Below are 20,195 nucleotides of genomic sequence, written 5' to 3' on the forward strand. Positions count from 1 at the left end.
GGCTTCTCATTGTGGTGGCTTCTCTTGTTGTGGCACATGGGCTTAGTTGCTCCACAGCATGTGAGATCTTCCCAGACCAGGGCTTGAACCCATGTCCCTTGTGTTGGGAGGCAGATTTTTAACCACTGTGCCACCAGGGAAGCCCTTCATAACAGTTTTACGAGATAACATATACACTTAACTCAGTTACAAAATGAACACTTTAGCCTAGTACTTAAAACAAAACTGTGTTTAAAATATCATTACCAAAAAGTCACATTACTCACTTTGCTAGATACACAGCACATACACCACCCTGTTTAAGATTTGGGTATAAAACAGGCAAAGCAACTTGAGGATTCAACATATCCAAAGCTACCTGTAGTGGGGGAAAGAGAATCAGACTGAGTTTTGTTTAAATAAAGCATGTGTTTTCTTTTCTTATTGAGGTGAAATGATACACTTTGGGAAAGCAATTACCCAGTTAAAGTATTTCATTTTTTAGAATGTAATACTAATGACTGTCATTTTACCCCTCTCAAAAAGGCATACTTATAATTATACAATTTGTCATAGTACTTGACTACATAAAAATTGTAATGGCATGTCTTGTACTTGGCAATATTGATAATACAGGAATCTTTAGCTATATTTTATACACATACCTAGATACACACACACACACACACACACACACACACACACAGTTGCCCCTTGAACAACATGGGTTTGAACTGCGCGGGTCCACTTAATGCAAGGATTTTTTTCAATAGTAAACACTACAGTACTACACAATCTGCGGTTGGTTGAATCTGAAGATGTGGAACCCTGGATATGTTGGAACCATGGATAGGGAGGGCCAACTATAAGTTATACTCAGATTTTTGACTGCACATAGGAGTGGTGCCCCTAAACCCCATGTTGTTCAAAGGTCAACTGTGGGCTTCCCTCGTGGCGCAGTGGTTGAGAGTCCGCCTGCCGATGCAGGGGACACGGGTTCGTGCCCTGGTCCGCGAAGATCCCACGTGCCGCGGAGTGTCTGGGCCCGTGAGCCATGGCCGCTGAGCCTGTGCGTCCGGAGCCTGTGCTCCGCAACGGGAGAGGCCACAACAGTGAGAGGCCCGCGTACCGCGAAAAAAAAAACAAAAAAAAACAAAGGTCAACTGTATATGTAAAGTTTCAATGCTTTAGTTCAGCTTTTGGCAATAGAAATTCACATTATCTCAAATATGTATTTTTATGTTCAAAAGTGTTGAATATTAATTTTAGAGATTCTAAAATTCAAGAATCATGTCCCTTGTTTCTTTACTCTTCATTCAGTTGCAGAATACAGGGCTGTACTCAAAAGATGTTGAATGAATGCAGAGTAAATGAAATTACAAAAAAATTCACTGAAAACAAAAATACAGTCAAATAGAAAATAAAGTGACTTACTGATAGATAGCTCTAGAAATCTAATGTAGTTGGCACATCATTATATTTACTAAATTAGAAATTATTCTGTTTATGTGTTTTAAAAAGAACAGTAATAATGGGTCATCATTCATTATTAATTTATTCACCAAATATTTACTGAGCATCTACCATGTGCCAAGTATTTTGCTAAGTGGTAAAAATATAATGGGAGCTTATATTCTATTTTGTTTCATAGGAACTTTTTTTCTAATTAAGGAATAGGCAGTAAACAAAAATCTAATAAATATGTAATTCAGAGGGTAATGAGTGACATGAAGAACTACAGGATTATAAAGGAGGACATGAAGGATAGAATGACAGGGCAGGGGAAGGAAGTACTATTTTATACATAGGCTGGTCAGTGCCGATACCTAAAGAAAATGATTAAGGTTACCCTGTGGAAATTGAGGGGGGAAGTGTGCTCCAGATTCAGAGAACAGCAAATACAAATGCTCTGAGGCTGTAGGATACTTGGTGAGTCTGAGAAGGCCACAGTCGCTGCAGTGGAGACAAAAGGGGGAAAGTGGTAAGAGAAGAGTTCTCAGATGGTGGGGATGTGGTGGGGATGGGGAGGGACAGATTATGCAGAATCTTACAGACTTTAACTTTACTCAGGAAGCGAAAAGTCACTGGAGAGTTTGAGACATGGTCTGACTTTTTAAACTTTTTTGAATGTGATAAACATAACATAAAAGTTGCCATTTCAAGTGTACAATTCAGTGGCATTAAGTACATTCTGACTTGGGCAAGGAAAGATGATGGTGACTTGCAATAGCAAATAGCATTGGATGTGATGAGAACACAGAGCCAATTAGAATTAGAATTGGCTGTCAGATGTGAGAGAAAGAAGTGAGAATGAATCTAGTGTTTTCATCCTAAGCTACTGAAAGAATGGAGATACCATTTACTATTGAGGAAAATAATTTAAGACAATGGGAAGAATAAGCTTGAGCAGAAATATTCGAGAATTCAAGATTTGGACACAAGTTTAAGATGCCTATTAGGGCTTCCCTGGTAGCACAGTGGTTGAGAATCCGCCTGCCAGTGCAGGGGACACGGGTTCAATCCCTGGTCCGGGAGGATCCCACATTGCGCAGAGCAACTAAGCCCGTGAGCCACAACTACTGAAACCCGTGCACCACAGCTGCTGGGAGCAACTAAGCCTGCTCTCCACAGCTGCTGAGGCCCACGCGCCTGGAGCCCGTGCTCCGTAATGGGAGAAGCCACCGTGATGGGAGGCCCACGCACCACAGCAAGGAGTGGCCCCCACTCGCCACAGCTGGGAAAAGTCCACGTGCAGCAAAAGGGACCCAATGCAGCCATAAATAAATGAATGAATAAATAAATAAATACTTAAAAAAAAAGATGCCTATTAGATATCCAAGTAAAGATCTCAATGACTAATCAAAGGGCCAACGGTGTGGACATATTGGTCTCTGTGACTGTAGTTTTAGTATATTATCAACAAGGACCAAAAATAAGACTACCAAGAAGCCTGCCATTCCAAAGCTCCATGGCTCAGCTAACAACATTACCATTCATTAGCCACTCAAATCAGGAAATTACAGTCACTATTTCTTTACCTTGAATTCTTTTTTGAGAATCTGTGGGGTTTTGATGCTTTTATTTGGATTAAAATTATCCAGTCCTACAAATCTACCTCTTAGTATTTCTCAAATTCATCCTACTGCTAATGCTTTAGGTCAGGACCTCATCATATCTTGTTGAAACATTACAATAGCTTTCTACATAGACTATGTAAATTCCATTCTTTCACCAGAATTATTCTGAAACAGGAATCTGGACATTCTACTCCCCTACTTAAGAACTCATCAATAGTTTTCCATTATCTAAAAGATAATGTCCACATGTCCTAGCTTGATATACACACAAGTGTTCTTCACTATCTAGTCCCTCATGACTGTATTTGCATCTTCATCTCCTCATTAGACCCAATTCTACAGCCATAATGTTTCATGCTTCTGAGTCTTTCTAATAAATGTTTATATGTCTACCTTTTCTTCTATATCGAAACCTCCTTTAAATGTATAATTCATTTTTGTCTTAGCATAGTAGGCGGCACACAGCAGGTCTCTAATACATATTTGTTGAATCAAGAAAGTGGTTCAGTAATTCAGAGAAAGATGATAATCCTCCACTTAGATGATTAAGGTATATTCCATGGAGGAGACAACCTTTTATCTAAGCTTTGAAGGAAGAGTAGAATTTAAACAGGTAGGGACTTCCCTGGTGGTGCAGTGGTTAAGAATCCACCTGCCAATGCAGGGGACATGGGTTCGAGCCCTGGTCCGGGAAGATCCCACATGCCCTGGAGCAACTACGCCCATGCGCCACAACTACTGAGCCTGCACTCTAGAGCCCGCAAGCCACAACTACTGAAGCCCACACGCCTAGAGCCGGTACTCCACAACAAGCGAAGCCACTGCAGTGAGAAGCCCGCACACTGCAACGAAGAGTAGCCCCTGCTCGCCGCAACTAGAGAGAGCCTGCGCGCAGCAATGATCCAATGCAGACAAATAAATAAATTAATTTTAAAAAGTAAAATAAACAGAGAAAAGGGAAAAGGAGAAAACTAATAATGATGAAAATCATAGCTAATACTAATTTAATGCTTACTATATATCAGGTACTGTTCTATGCACTTTACAGAAACACCTCATTTAATCCTCAACAACACTATGAAATAGGTATTAGTATTGATTACTATTCCTATTTAATACATGAGGTGACTGAGGCACAGAAAGATTAAGTAATTTACCCACGGTCATATTGGCTACTATGGAGCCTAAGTGAACCAGGATGAATAAACTCCAAAACTTACTTCCCTCTATTCACTCCCTCCTTTTCTCTCCTCAGAGATAATCATTGTCCTGAAGTTGGTAATGTTGCCAAATAATTTTATGCTTCTACAACATATGTATATAGCTACAAACAACACATGGTACTGTTTTTAAAATTTTACATATATGTAGCCATTCCATACTTATTCTTGAATAATTCGTTTTTCACTAAGTTCTATGAGATTTTTTTTTATTGGAGTATAATTGCTTTACAATGTTGTGTTAGCTTCTGCCGTACAATGAAGTGAATCAGCTATATGTATACATATATCCCCTCCCTCTTGGACCTCCCTCCCATCCCCCACCCATCCCACCCATCTAGGTCATCACAGAACACCGAGCTGAGCTCCCTGTGCTATACCGCAGGTTCTAACTAGCTATCTTACACATGGTAGTGTATCTATGTCAAATCTAATCTCCCAATTCATCCCACCCTCCCCTTTCCCTCCACGTCCACACGTCTGTTCTCTACATCTGCATTTCTATTCCTGCCCTGGAAATAGGTTCATCTGTACTATTTTTCTAGATTCCACATATATGCATTAATATACGATATTTGTTTTTTTCTTTCTGACTTACTTCACTCTGTGTGACAAACTCTAGGTCCATCCACATCTCTACAAGTGACCCAATTTCGTTCCTTTTTATGGCTGAGTAATATTCCATTGTCTATATGTACCACATAGTCTTTATCCATTCATCTGTCAATGGACATTTAGGTTGTTTCCATGTCCTGGCTATTGTAAATAGTGCTGCATTGAACATTGGGACATATGTGTCTTTTTGAATTATGGTTTTCTCAGGGAGATTTATTGATGTAGATACAGTACATTTATTTCACTATGTTAAATAATACCATTGTTAGTATTCCACCATGTCCATTCCTCTTTTGATGGTTAGGTTGTTTACAAAATGTATTAAAATTTGTTTAAAATCTTTTATTAGCCATTTTTTCTTGTTCTGTTCTCTTTGTCTTTGTGGTTCAACACCTTTTTTAATTCATCTACCCTCATTTGAGATGGCAGGAGTATAGGCAGGTTATATAAAAAAGCTAAAGAAAGGAAGGTTGAGATCAGATGCTGAAGGACACCATAAATCTTTGAATGAAAAGTTCCTAATTGGTTTCTCAGCAGGAGAGTGACAGTATGAGAACTAGATTAGTCTAAAGATGAGGAGAATGGATTGGAAGTGTGAAGGCCCAGGAGGTGAGATGGCAGCTAGGAGAGGAATTAAGTAGTCAAGGAAGCAAAAATCAACTAGGATAACAATAACCAGAAATCAAGTGGTGGGAACATGCATAGAAATTTATGTTTACTAGTATGGAGGTTCCTTAAAAAACTAAAAGTAGAGCTGCCATTCAAAAAGATACATGCACCCCCATATTCACAGCAGCACTATTTACAACAGCCGAGATATGGAAGCAACCTAAATGTCCACTGATAGATGAATGGATAAAGAAGATGTGGTACATATACACAATGGAATACTACTCAGCCATAAAAAAGAATGAAATAATGCCATTTGCAGCAACATGGATGGACCTAGAGATTATCATACTAAGTGAAGTAAGTCAGAAAGAGAAAGATAAATACCGTATGATATCACTTATATGTGGAATCTAAAATACAGCACAAATGAACTTATTTATGAAACAGAAACAGACTCATAGACATAGAAAACAAACTTCTGGTTACCAAAGGGGAAAGGGGGTGGGGGAGGGATGAAGTAAGAATTTGGGATTAACAGATACAAACTACTATATATAAAATATCAATAGATGAATAAGGTCCTACTGTATGAACTATATTCAATATCCTGTAATAAACCACAATGGAAAGGAATATGAAAAAGAATATGTATATATATGTACAACTGAATCACTTTGCTGTACACCAGAAAATAACACAACATTGTAAATCAACTATACTTCAATAAAATAAATAAATAAACATCCTCTCCCCCAAAGATATTTATGTTTACTATACGCCTCTTGAGTTTTGGTCAAGTGCTACCTTCAAGCAGGACTTTCACCAACTGACAATTTTTAGAGACTTTCTTAAAGAAAGGAAAATTCTTCATGATCTAGCTTTAACTTAATAATTCTATATTATGAGTAATTTATTTATGAACACCAACTATAATTCTTTGCCCCAATAGTATATGACTCTTCCCCAGAAGCTGACAGTTCTCCTCCTTCTATATGCTCTGAGTATTCATCTGTCACTATTATTCAAGAGAGATTCAATTGAAAAAATCTAGTAAGGAGTATTCTTTCCTTTGGAACAGGGATGGATGTTTCAGCAGGTTTCCACAAGGCTGTAACAATACTGTTAAAATCCTTTGTTGTGTTTCATGCTCATCAAGCAGAATTCTGATGACCAATTAAACTCCCACGTATCTGTGACGTTCCTATGGATGGCCTACATAGAACAAGTCCTCTTTCTGCCCTTATTGAGCTATATAATGTGCAAGCCAAACAAGGATGAGGGAAAAAAAAACACAAACTGTGGTCCTTGTGTCCAGGAAGCTGTGCCACTGTAGCTATTGGCTTTAGTTATATCACAGATAGGAAGCAGTCCTGATAAAAATCACCTCTTTGAACTTTACTTCATTTCTCACCTAGTTTCCCTTATAAAGTTCCTAAAATAAGCTTCCAATAGCCAATTAAGAAAAGTGAAGAAGGGACTTCCCTGGTGGCACAGTGGTTAAGAATCCACCTGCCAATGTAGGGGACACGGGTTCGAGCTCTAGTCCAGAAGATCCCACATGCTGCAGAGCAACTAAGCCCATATGCCACAACTACTGAGCCTGCGCTCTAGAGCCCATGAGCCACAACAAATGAGCTCGTGTGCTACAACTACTGAAGCCCACGCACCCAGAGCCCATGCTCCGCAACAAGAGAAGCCACCACAATGAGAAGCACGTGCAACGCAGTGAAGAGTAGCCCCTGCTCGCTGCAACTAGAGAAAGCCCGTGCGCAGCAACAAAGACCCAACACAGCCAAAAATAAATAAATAAATCTATTAAAAAAAAAAAAAGAAAGAAAAGCGAAGAAGACTTCTTACCCAGACCTCAGTCCATAGTGTCAAGCCATGAACTGATAATGGCATCATCAAGGGTAAGGCAACTTAAACTAGAATTGTGAAACTCTGAGGTCATCTAATAGCACTATGGCCCATATCTCCATCATCACTGTTCACAGCTTAAAATGGCATTCTCTCGTCGTCTATCCTTTTATCTTCATACTACTCTGCTTCTCCTCCCCTAACTCAACCTCCCACTCCTCCCTCTCCTCCCAAATCCCTCCACTCCACTTTCTGGAGCTTTGTTCACAATAAATATGCCTCTATCCTCAACATCTTTAATTGACACTCCTCTACATCCTGACTTTAACTGTCTAAAGATGTCTCTTGCCTCTTCCCTCAAAACTGAAGGCTATTTATTCCCCCAAATCTCACAATATGAGGTCAGCTGCGGGGCTCAGTATGCTCCCAATGCTGCTTCCAAATTATTATTCCTTTATCCTAGAAACGTTGAAGTTCATGATGCTCAACTACTCCTCCTAGTATTTCATCATTACCCCACATTTATTAACAACTTTGGCACCTAATTCAGTATATCTCTCTGCTCTGAATCCCACCATGACATTAAAGGAAAATATTCCTCCCACTCTTAGAGATAGAAATGGGGCAAATAATGAAGGAAGATCCTTTTCCATATAAAAGAAGCATGGTCCCTGTTTTCTTTGTACTCAGTATTAGGTAATATCATAGGGCTACTTTAGAAAACTTACCGCATCAAATGTTAAAGATTTTATGTCTTCAGTTGCTCCTAAAATATCCTTATGAATAAAATCCACGTTGTCTGGCCACTCTTCTACATGACTCATTTTCCATGAATCACGCCAGTGTTTGTAATTCTTCTTAGCCAGTTCATGGTGGTCTTTTCTAATTTCAAAACTTATGACTCGTCCTTGTGATCCAACTTAATTTAAAAAAAAATCACGACATTACACAGTATTAATCAGTACATAAAGAAAGTCAAAATTTTATTTTGCAAAGACATTACATGGATGTGAAAATATAATTCAAATAGTTCAAGGTTACAAAAGTCTCTACCCTGTCCCAAATACCCAATCAATCTCCCTCATCAGAGACAATCATTCCACCATAGTTATTTACCCTTCCCGAGAAAGTCGCTGCCTATAGTACAAGTGTACAAGTATCTTTCTCTGTTTTTAACACACGTTGTTATCTATCATATATACTGTCCTGTACCTTCCTTCTTATTTACCAATGCCATTTCAGTGATTAATGATCTACTGCATTTTTTAAAACAGCTATTATGTTCCATTGTATGACAATGTCACAGTTTATTTAACCAGTCACCTACTGATGAACATTTAGCTTGTTTCTAGTCTTATGCTATAACAAACAATATTGCAATAAAAATTATTTTGCCTAAGTCTTTGTACACATGAGCCAGTATATCTATAGGATAAAGTCCTAAAAATGGAATTGCTGACTCAAGGGATATGTGAATATTTTTATTTTGAAAATTATTACCAAATTGTCCTCCAAAAAAACAATGATACCAATTTACACTCGACCAACAATGTATTAGAGTGCCTATTTCTCCATATTCTCTCCAACAAAGAGTTATCAAACTTTTTACCTGTGTCAATCTAAAAATTGCATATAGTTTATCATTGTAGTTTTAATTTGCATGTCTTTTGGATGTCATGTGGATGAAGTTAGGCCTTTCAGATACTTAAAAGATACTTGTTTGTTTGTTTGTTTTAATTTATTTATTTTTGGCTGTGTTGGGTCTTCGTTGTGGTGCTCGGGCTTCTCTTGTTCCAGAGCATGGGCTCTAGGTGCATGGGCTTCAGTAGTTGTGGCATGTGGGCTCAGTAGTTGTGGCTCGCAGGCTCTAGAGCACAGGCTCAGTAGTTGTGGCGCACAGACTTAGTTGCTCCGTGGCATGTGGGATCTTCCCAGACCAGGACTCGAACCCATGTCCCCTGCATTGGCAGGCGGATTCTCAGCCACTGCGCCATCAGGAAAGCCCCAATACTTGTATTTTTGTGTGTGTCTGAAAAACTTTCAAACTATTTATCATAGTAATGCTGCAGTTTCACAGAAAACTACTACATTTTAACTTACAGCAATTAATTTTCTACCCACCTCTATATGAGGTGATTTGATACCATTTGGAGGCTGTCCCAGATCAATCAGTCTATAGTTAAAATGAAGAGTTTAAATTGCAGCATGTCTCTTTAAAATGTAAGTCCAGCTGTAAGTCATCATGTTCTCAAGGGATAAAAGTTAATGTTAATAGTAGCATAAGCTAAACACTTAGAAAATTATGGTGAAAATAAATCCATCCTGAAAGTAAACAGCAATAATTTCTTGATCACTCATAGTTTGGGATTATTTATGCCATGACACTCCTCCAACACTATAGATATTAGAAATACAAACATTCCTCTTGTTTCACAAATTTTTTATAAATTCACTTTGTCAAATGCATTTAGGAATCTGTCACAGATTGTGAAGAAATGGCTGCCTTTAACTATGCACAGAAAAGAGTCCAACAAAAGGTGTGAGGAGCCCAAAATGAATTTCCTGACCCAGTATAAGTTGGATTATGTTTGTATGTGATGACATTAGGTCAAAAAACAAAAGGTTTAAGTTTAATTCAGTATATGTCTATCTGTAATCTTTATAAAATCTACCCACATACACCTACAACTGCTCTAACAATGTTTATTAGCTAAAAAAGAATGCAGTTATAAAACCAACATGAATGATTAAAAAAAAAAATCTACCAAAAGAGAATGCTGTCTATTACTAGGTGAGGAAGGGAACACTGCAGAGGCAGCCAAAAGCCAAAGCCATCCTGACAATCAGAGGAATTAAGTGGTCAAAGGGAGTAATAATCAACTACAATGACAGTAACTAGAAATCAAGTGGTGGGAACATGAACAGATATTTATGTTTACTATATACCTCTTGAGTTTTGATTAGGTGCTACCTTCAAGCAGTACTTTTACCGACTGACAATATTTAGAGACTTAAAGAAAGGAAAATTCTTCGTGATCTAGCTTTAGCTTAATAGTTCTATATTACGTATTAATTTATTCATGAACAGCAAAAATAATTCTTTGCCCCTGATAGTATATGACTCTTCTCCAGCAGCTGACAGCCCTCCTCCTTCTATATTCTCTCATACTGAGTATTCACTTGGCACTATTATCAACAAACACATGTACATGTGTGCACAAAAGACAAGTACAAGAATGTTCAGAGAAGCACTATTCACAACGTTCAACTCAAATGCCCATCAACAGCAGAATGGATAAACTGTGCTTTACTTACAAAAATGGCAACTAACATGAAATAACCATCGCTACATGCAGTGGCTGAATCTCACAAACAGAACGTTGAATGAAAGCAACCAGATTTGAAAGAGTACAATACTACAGGATTCCTTTTACGTAAGATTCAAAACAGGCAAAACTAATCAATGGTGATAAAAGTCAGAGTGGTGGCTACCTTCTACCTTTGGATAGGATAAGGACTGAGAAGGGATTTGAGGTTTCAGTGGTACAATAACATTCCCTGTCTTGATCTGGGTAATAACTACGTGAGTGTGGTCACGATATAAAAATTCATTGAGGTATACACTTATGATCTGTGTACTTTTCTGTAGCTATGTTATGTTCTAAAAAAAAGTTTAGTTAAAAAAAAGCGTGGAGGGAGCAACAGAAAGCAAACAGAGAGAGGGTTAGACAGAGAATGACTTGAATAAATGCACAAAATGGAAAGAAAAACAGTTGCTTACATTTGATTTCAAGAATGCTCTCTATCACAAAGTTATGTGAATATTTTCTGAAACATCTGTATCTATTTAACTTCCCGTTATTATGGACAGACTGAATGTTTTCTTTGTCATCTAAATTCAACTCATTTATCCCAATCTCTTACCTGCTTTGGATAAAAACAAGCTCGTTCCACCAGAGCCCGAGCCAGCTTCCAAAACAGTATCACCTGGGTGGATATTCATCATCAACAGTATCATATTCATATCCTATGATTGAAACACAGCATGGGTGACTCTGTGACCAATAAATATGTACTAAGCACCTAGGCTTACAAACACTATGTTGGACTTGGAGAAAAGAAGTGAAAAAAAAAAAAGGATTAAACTCTGGTCCTGCCTACCAAAAGTTTATATTTTACTTGATGAAATGAGAGATTCAAGAATCAGGTAGCAAATACAGAAGCACTTCAGTATAATATTGAAATTACAGAAAATAAGTAAGAATAGGAGCTCAGAGAAAGGAGAAATCAGCAGACTGCCCTACCTTAAAGACATAGAGAATTTAAGGAAACAGTCACAAAGTAGAAATAGTTTTAAACAAAAAAGAGGTAGAGTAATAAACACAGTTTGCCCATCTCAGGAGGAGCGGTAAGGAGAGACCTGAATCCATGCTAACGCATCTGAACTTAACCTGGTAAGTAACTGGGGCATGTCACTGAGGTAATATTAATGGCATTTTATAAAGATTAATCTGTGAGACGAATACAGGATGTACTAGAATAGAAAAAAATTAGAGGTATAAAGACCAGTTAGGAAGTTATTACATAATCTCTGCATGAAATGATGAATGCTCATTTAGAATTAGGATACCAGGAATAGACAGGAGGACTCATTTGCCAAACTTTATAACTAAAGAATTGTTTTGTTAACAGGAATATCATGGATGATAGTAGTAATAGCTGTTTATTGAAACTTCACCAGGTGCCAGGCTTCTGTTAACTATGCAAACTGCTTTCAAACATTATCTTGTTTAATCAGAATACTAATATGAGAAAAGTATCACCATCCCCATTATAAGGATGAGAAATCAAAAAAGTAATTTGCCCAAAGTCACACAGCCAGGAATCAAGTGGGCAAGTCAGGGGTAGACCTGATGTTGAACTCCCAAACATCTCCTAACCACGCTGTTGATCATTTCACTATATATTACAAATGCTATAGAGAGAGAAAATTTTAAATGTTAGCATTTATTTCAACAGCCCCCCAATAACAAACCTTTCGAAGTTGCTAATAAGCAGCACATCTGGTAAGGTATTACTATCTTTTCCTTCTCTGGCAAAAGCTGCTGTGAAAATTCTAAAAGAAACAGGAGGTTTTCTAGGATCCTCTGTTGAGTCACAACAAAGTTGTGTATTAAATATAGGTTTGGATGCATAAGTAACTATTTAACAGGTACAGTTATCTAATTAAAAGCCAAAATGTATTTTCTTTTTTTTTTTTTCTTTTGCGGTACGCGGGCCTCTCACTGTTGTGGCCTCTCCCGTTGCGGAGCACAGGCTCCAGACGCGCAGGTCCAGCGTCCATGGCTCACGGGTCCAGCCGCTCCGCGGCATGTGGGATCCTCCCGGGCCGGGGCACAAACCCGTGTCCCCTGCATCGGCAGGCGGACTCCCAACCACCGCGCCACCAGGGAAGGGAAGCCCTCAAAATGTATTTTCTGAAATGATGGACTAAGGCTTGAACCAAATGATACTTAGACACATAATTCTTAAGGTGTATTAGTCAAAAAGTTTCATTAACAAATTCAAAGTCTTTCAGACATACATATCCTCTCCCATCTGCCAGGCACGTGGGAGTAGAGGTGGGAGGGGGCACAGATAACTTCACACAGGAGTGGGAGGCAGCTCCAGTAGCCATTTCAGTGAAATGCCCTGGAGAAGGCAGTTCTATTTCCTTGGCTCTTTCATATAAGACTAGAATTATAAAATTAAAAAAAAAAAACGTTAGCACACTTTAACTTTTGCTTCCTGCCATTTAGGTTACCTGGTCTCCATGGAATGAGGTTGGAGCCCATTTTACACATCCTAGCGATTTCAGTCCAAAACTGGGGTGGGAATAGCATTTATTCATTTCCTTGCCTCTTTCCAAAAGGGATTTGAAGCTACTGGGAGACTCCTCTGAAGTTATGAAATATCACTCTACTATTGAGTTTTCTATACATTTTAAAACTTTAGGCTTTCAAACAATCTCTTCAGACTTTTTCCTTTTTTTCCTTGGCAGGAATTTTAATCTCTTTCCTAATTCAACAATATAAACCTAATGCTCAGCAGAAGGTTTTAATAACTGGGCTGCACTTTAGCCTTAAGTGGCAACAATTCCTACTCTCCAATGGTTCTTATATAAGTATTCCAAACACGCAAATCAGCAGAAAAGGTTAATTTAAAAATTTAGGGAGTGTTGGGAATTCCCTGGCGGTCCAGTGGTTAGGACTTGGCACTTCCACTGCTATGGTCCCAGGTTCAAACCCTGGTTGGGGAACTAAAATCCCGCAAGCCACAGGGTGTGGCCTAAATAAATAAATAAATAAAAATAAAATAAAAATAAAAATTTAGGGAGTGTTGCCATTTATACTTCTACTCCAAACCTAAAAGTGCTTGATACTGACCCCTGTGAAATGTTCACACTTTACACGTAACTATTAGGAAGTTTATTCAAAATTGCTCCCTCAGACCAACTTTTAATATTAAGATAAAACTACATAATTCTACGGAGGAGACCAGCTTTCAAAAGTCAGTGGAAGGACTTCCCTGGTGGCGCAGTGGTTAAGAATCCTCCTGCCAATGCAGGGGACGTGGGTTCGAGCCCTAGTCCCGGAAGATCCCACATGCTGCAGAGCAACTAAGCCCGTGCGCCACAACTACTGAGCCTGCGCTCTAGAGCCCGCGAGCCACAACTACGGAAGCCCGCGCGCCTAGAGCCTGTGCTCCACAACGAGAAGCCGCCGCAATGAGAAGCCCTTGCAGTGCAAAGAAGAGTAGCCCCCACTCGTTGTAACCAGAGAAAGCCCGTGCGCAGCAGTGAAGATGAAAAGCAGCCAAAAATAAATAAAATAAATAAATTTATTAAAAAATATACATATATATAGACTGGATTCCTACTTAGAACCTTCCAACAGTCACCCAATGCACATGGAAAAAAATACTCATATCTCCAACCACAGCACATCTCATACCATTCTCTCCCTCACCTAACCCACTCAGCCCGCAGCAGGAACTCTGCAATACTCTTCCCTTTGCAAGCACTCTGCTCCTAGATCTTTGCAAGGCTGGCTCTTCCTTAATTAGTTTATCAAACGTACCTCCTCAGAGACCTTCTCTAACCACCTGACATAAAGTATTCTCCTCCCCCAGGTTACCCAACACAATGTTATTGTTAATCTACTTGTCTTTATGGCACTTAGCACTACCTGAAATTATCGAATTCTTTCATTTACTTGTTTGTTCCTTGTCACCTCCTCTAGGACATAAGGTCTATGTTGAGAGCAAGGACTGTGGTTCACCGCTTCACCTCCCTAAAATAGTGCCCTGAATATATAAGGTAGGAGAGTATTTACTAAAGAAATAATGAATGATTCCTCATCTAGGACTAGGAGGAGGATTTGTTACAAAGGAACATTCTGCTCAAGGACAGTGACTGTGACTAATGATTAAAATAAACCACTAGCAATGGATGATTAGCATAAGATTGTAACAAGAAACTATGTAGGTAATTTACTTATAAATAATATTCCTTTTATGTTTAGTGTCTAATTTTAGCTGTTTTCATATAAATTTTTTTTTTCTAATGGGAAAAGCATAGTGAGGGCTTCCCTAGCGGCGCAGTGGTTAAGAATCCGCCTGCCAATGCAAGGGACACGGGTTCGAGCCTTGGTCCGGGAAGATCCCACATGCCACGGAGCAACTAAGCCCATGCGCCACAACTACTAAGCCCGCGTGACACAACTACTAGACCCCGTGTTCCGCAACAAGAGAAGCCACCGCAATGAGAAGTCCGCGCACCACGACGAAGAGTAGCCCCCACTCTCCGCAACTAGAGAAAGCCCGTGCGCAGCAAAGACCAAATGCAGCCAAAAATAAAATAAAATTTAAAATATATTTAGGGCTTCCCTGGTGGCGCAGTGGTTGAGAGTCCGCCTGCCGATGCAGGGGACACGGGTTCGTGCCCTGGTCCGGGAAGATCCCACATGCCGCGGAGCGGCTGGGCCCGTGAGCCATGGCCGCTGAGCCTGCGCGTCCGGAGCCTGTGCTCTGCAACGGGAGAGGCCACAGCAGTGAGAGGCCCGCGTACCGAAAAACAACAACAACAAAATATATATATTTTTTTTAAAAAGCATAGTTTGATATCTATTGTTGACAAAATATACCTCTAACAACATGCCTGATTAAATATGATGCTTAAAATATCGCCACAGTGGTACTAAAAAATTGTCCCCAAGAGTTCAACGTTCTCTTGACTGCTGAACTCGCAAACTTAAGAATTGTGGGGAATAAATACACATTCTTATTGCCTAGTGAGTCCACATCACTCTATATAGTAAATCACTTTACAGATCTGAGAATCGAGGCTCCCAAGTTAAAATTAAAATCTGGCTATTTCTTCCTAAAATTAGTAATCATAAAATATGTAAAAGTCATAGCCATTGGTTAAAAAAAAGTGAGAACAATAAAAATTTGAAACGTGCTGAGATGTGCTTTAAGTACATTAATCAGGTCTGTAGTACTGCATCCGTTTTGCTCTTGGTGGAACCAAATGAACCTAACTCCCATCGCATTACCTTAGGATATGTTATGGCAGGCCCTCTTTGCATCAGTAATACATAGTCTTCCAATGCTGGCCTCCTCAGCATGAAGTGCTTACCAGAGGAACTCCTCAGTATCTGGCCGGGGAACTTCCCCACGATCTCGCTGAACGGGACTGCCCCCCAGATACTATTTAAGTGTCCGGCATTGCTCAACCTAAATAATTTTTTAAATTGTGTTTCTCTCTTCCCAGTCTCAGCTAAAATCAGCTCCCCAGCCCGAAAAGGCACCTCTCGGGTAGTTGACCAGGAAGAGGAGACGTGAAGTTCGTCATCCTTGGTGGCAGGCTGGGCCAAGGCGGGCAGTGAGGGACCGCCGGATCCCTGGTGTGCGGGACCCGACTGGCCCTGGTCTTCACTCGAGCCCTCGTGCTTTCGAGGGGGTGACTCCTTTCGCGGCGTCGGTAGTCTGAGGCTTTCCAGTGACGAAAGACATCTGGTCCCAAGTCCCCGGACGAGCGGAGGGAGAGATGGAGGCGACTCTACGTCTGGGGCTTTCCTCTGTGCTGCCTCGCGCTCTCCTTCTTCATCTCGCGCGTCTCTAGACGAGAATTTGCAACACAATAACCGGGCTCTCTCGAAGGGCTCTTGCCCAAGGCAGCACAGGAATGGACAGGTCCCGAACCCTGGCCACCTCCGGAGACGCCTCAGCGGTAGCAAGACCAGACCCAGGCGCCTGGTTGACAGCATGACGACCCGCGCAGGCGACTGTCGCAGGCGACTGTCGCAGGGCCGAGGCTCCGCCTCTCGCTGCGCGCAGCATTGACGCAGCTGCCTGGGGGATGGACAGCTATTTCGCCGGAAGAACCGCGCTACAGCGCCTGCGTCCCGAGGAGGGGCGCAGCGGCCGAGTTGGCAGCCCGGGGTTCCGTGAGGTAGTCGCTGAGTAACTGTCCCGGGAGCGGGCCTCTTTCCCGCGCAGGGGCCCATTTTCCTCTTTGGAATGTGTGCAGAGTAAACAGTTTACTGCTGACAAATCTCCACCAGCCTCGTCCGGGGACGAGAGGATTAAGAGAGACACAGCCTGTCAAAGCGTTGCCTAAGCTGAAGTCCTGTACCAGGGTTAGTTAGCTCGCTGGTAATCAGGAGCAGGAACGTCAGTCGGTCACCATAAGTAAAACTGGCCCCGAGATGCGTTTTTATAGACTGCAGCTGGACGTGCCACCCGCTGACTGGAGCTTCTTTCCCAGCTGACCGCCTCCTTCCCCCAGTCCGAGCGAGTCCCTTTTGACTGGGCTCTGACCACCTGCATGCCATCCCCAGGCCCAGAGAGTCGGCGACCCTAGATTAAAGTGACTGTATTCACTGTGTGCTCATTTTACAGAATTGTTTTTAATCATTAAAATATAATAGTTAACTGTTTTACCCTCCCCAAAACTAAGTAAAATTATCTTAAAATGGGAAAAGGCCAATGTTAAAACAGGGGTGGCGGGGTAGAGGGGTGTTATAGGCTCCATTTCATCCCTCCCAAGTTCATGTATCGAAGTCCTAACCTTCAGTACCCCAGAATGGGACTGTATTTGGAGATAGGGTCTTTAAAGAGGTAATTAAATTAAAATGTCACCAGAATGGGCCCTAATCCAATATGACTGCTGTCCTTGTAAGAAGAGATTAGGACACAGAGGGAAGACCATGGCCATCTACAAGCCAAGGAGAGAAGCCTCAGAAGAAACCAAACCTGCTAACACCTTGATGTTGGACTTCTAGCTGCCAGAACTGTGAGAAAATTAATTCTGTTGTTTAAGCCAAAAAAAAGAGCATTGACTGTATTTTCTAATTCTCTCTTTAAAAATTTTTATTCCCAGGTTTTGGTACCCGCCCCAAATTTTTAAATAAAAATGAATTTATTTAATCCTAAAAATAAAACAAAAGAAAATTAAAAACTGGGAAAAAGTTATCTATGGAGTCCAAAATCTCATTTAACATTGAATATCACTAACCTGTTTGCTTAATATTAATTCAATTGGCAGAAGTTTATTAAGGGTCTGGCAATATCTAATGTGCCTGGTCTAATGAGGCACATTAGCTATTTATTTCATTTAAGTTTACAACAATCCTGAGTAAGAAATAAGTATTCCAGTTTTACGTGTAAGAAAACTGACCCAAGGAGATTAAATGATTTGGGCAACAGCCCATAGCTGACAAGTGACATGACAGGGTTTCCTATCTAGGTCAGTTTGGTTCAGCAGTCCATGCTCTTTGTACTGTAACACCCCTTCTCAAAGGCCAGTCAACAGTACATTTGAATTCAGAGTTAACACCGGAATACATTCACAGAGCTACAAATTCAGTTTAAATTTGAGAAAAGAAGTCTTGTTATTACTTTCAAAGACATAAATTCTTTCTAATCTGTGCTTTCTAAAACATCAACCATCGTAAACTCCATCATCAGGACTTCTCTCTTTTAATCCTAAAAATGAAAAAACAAAACAAAATAGCCCGGCTCTCCCCCTATCCCAACTGCATGTCTCACTTTTGGTTTTGATTTATTTTAAGAAAAGTTCTTTTGACTAACATTTATGTTATCATTGCCAAATATGGGTCTGCGTTGGAACCTTCTGAATCCTAAGCTCTACAATTGTTTTTAAATTTATCATTCCTAATTTATTGTCTCGTTATTAAATGATATTTGGCTGTTATTTCAGAAGGAGTAAGAATTAGAAAGATGGTATATTGACAAAATATAGGAAGTAAATTTACATATCTTTGATTTCTGAGATAAATTGTGAACAGTTAATGGCATTCCTTTCTTTCTATTATTTGAATAACAGACAGTGATATAGTTTGTCCTACACACATCTAATGAAATGCATTAACATACGCTGAAAAATATAATTATTCCTTATTTATTCATGACCTTTCAGAGCATTTAAACTCTCAAAAAGAAGTCACTCTGTGTGCTTTTCTATTTCTGGCTATACTTTTCCTTTCCTATCTTTCCTATGAAACTGCCAACTTGGACTCTGAAACTATTCTCTGAAAATATGAGGCATCATCAACTCATCATTTTTACTTTAGGGTATAAGACCAGAAAGATACTATCGTCTAGTGGCATTTAGTCAAGCAACCACTTTAAAATCCAAATAGATGTCAAGAAATGCTATTACTGATGGCTGACATTTTAAAATCTCCAGTCAAACTATATCTCTATGTCTAGTTCCACAAACGTTCTCCTCTAGCTCTTTGCATATGCTTCTTCCCTCTATATAACTCCAAAAGACTGGGAGAAGTGCCTCACCTCTGTACTCTTGGTATGTCCTATCTTTAGACCTATCATGGTGTGTGTCATACTGGGTGGAAGTTGTTTACTTACCATTTCCCTGGTTAAGAGATAAAATTGTTCAGAGAGCTGTGTCTTATTCATCATTATTATTCTGTCATAGTTATATCACTATAATCCTGTTATATCATTGTATCATATTATATGGTATATATGATATATTGTATATATAATATCATATTTCATAGCTGTATCGTTATAATCCTGTCATAGTACCTGGCACACAATATGCCCTCAATAAATATTTGTTCAATGAATGAAGAAAGTAGGAAATGAGAAAAAATAGCAGCCCTGGTACCTATACTAAATGATTCAACATGTAAATATGATCCAATTACATTTAATAGTTACATATTTTGTTCTGTATCTACACATGTACTTAGCTTTTTTAGAACTGTTGAAGTTTTTCTTACTGACTTTTAGTGAAATAGAAAGTATCTAAGTCTAAGAATATAACTTCCTTTCTCTTGCCTTTTCATTATTTCCTGAGTTGCTGCTAACTTGAATCTGGACCCTGTAGAACTCCTCTATGATTTACTGTTGTATTACTAGACATTGCAAATTTAAATCTAGAGAATTTTAAAATTTTCTTAAATATGTGTACAGTTTTAAAGAAAAATTGCATGATATTTAGACTTGGAGAGCTTCTTACTTATCATCACCCACCACCACTCACTAAACACCTTTTTTGGTTCCTAAAGTAAAGGACAGTATACAGCATGATTCAGAACCAGTTTGTTAGCACCTTGTGAGCCATCGTTTTAGAATGTTGAGAACCGATCAGTCCTCCTTGGGATTGAACTCCTGGAGAGGATCCTAGATCCTCCTTCCTTCTCCTCAGGGTCCTTCTTTTGGAGAACAGCCTGACTGTCACCTCCATCCCACCAGCCCTACTGCTGGTCAGGGTCCAGTGCTAGTCTGGGCCTCAGAGTACCTC

General features: G+C 39.8%; 1 protein-coding gene across 3 annotated transcripts in view; it reads right to left on the minus strand.

Moving 5' to 3' along the window:
• Window positions 1-16,706, minus strand: part of TRMT61B (tRNA methyltransferase 61B) — a 42,367-nt gene extending 25,661 nt beyond the window's left edge. For 2 of the 3 annotated variants that reach the window (XM_082672647.1, XM_082672648.1), the window contains exons 1-4: window positions 15,955-16,681; window positions 11,285-11,387; window positions 8,089-8,279; window positions 267-358 (exon numbers count right to left, since the gene is read on the minus strand). In XM_082672647.1, coding sequence (XP_082528773.1) covers window positions 267-358; window positions 8,089-8,279; window positions 11,285-11,387; window positions 15,955-16,668 — 1,100 coding nt within the window. In that variant the 5' untranslated portion in view covers window positions 16,669-16,681. Of the gene's footprint in view, window positions 1-266; window positions 359-8,088; window positions 8,280-11,284; window positions 11,388-15,954 lie in introns of all 3 variants that reach the window. The other variant, XM_082672649.1, reaches the window with a different exon arrangement.
• Between the last annotated feature and the right edge of the window lie 3,489 nt (window positions 16,707-20,195).

The sequence above is a fragment of the Grampus griseus genome, assembly GCF_964374135.1.
Source record: "Grampus griseus genome assembly, chromosome: 15".
In the NCBI taxonomy this organism is placed as follows: domain Eukaryota; kingdom Metazoa; phylum Chordata; class Mammalia; order Artiodactyla; family Delphinidae; genus Grampus; species Grampus griseus.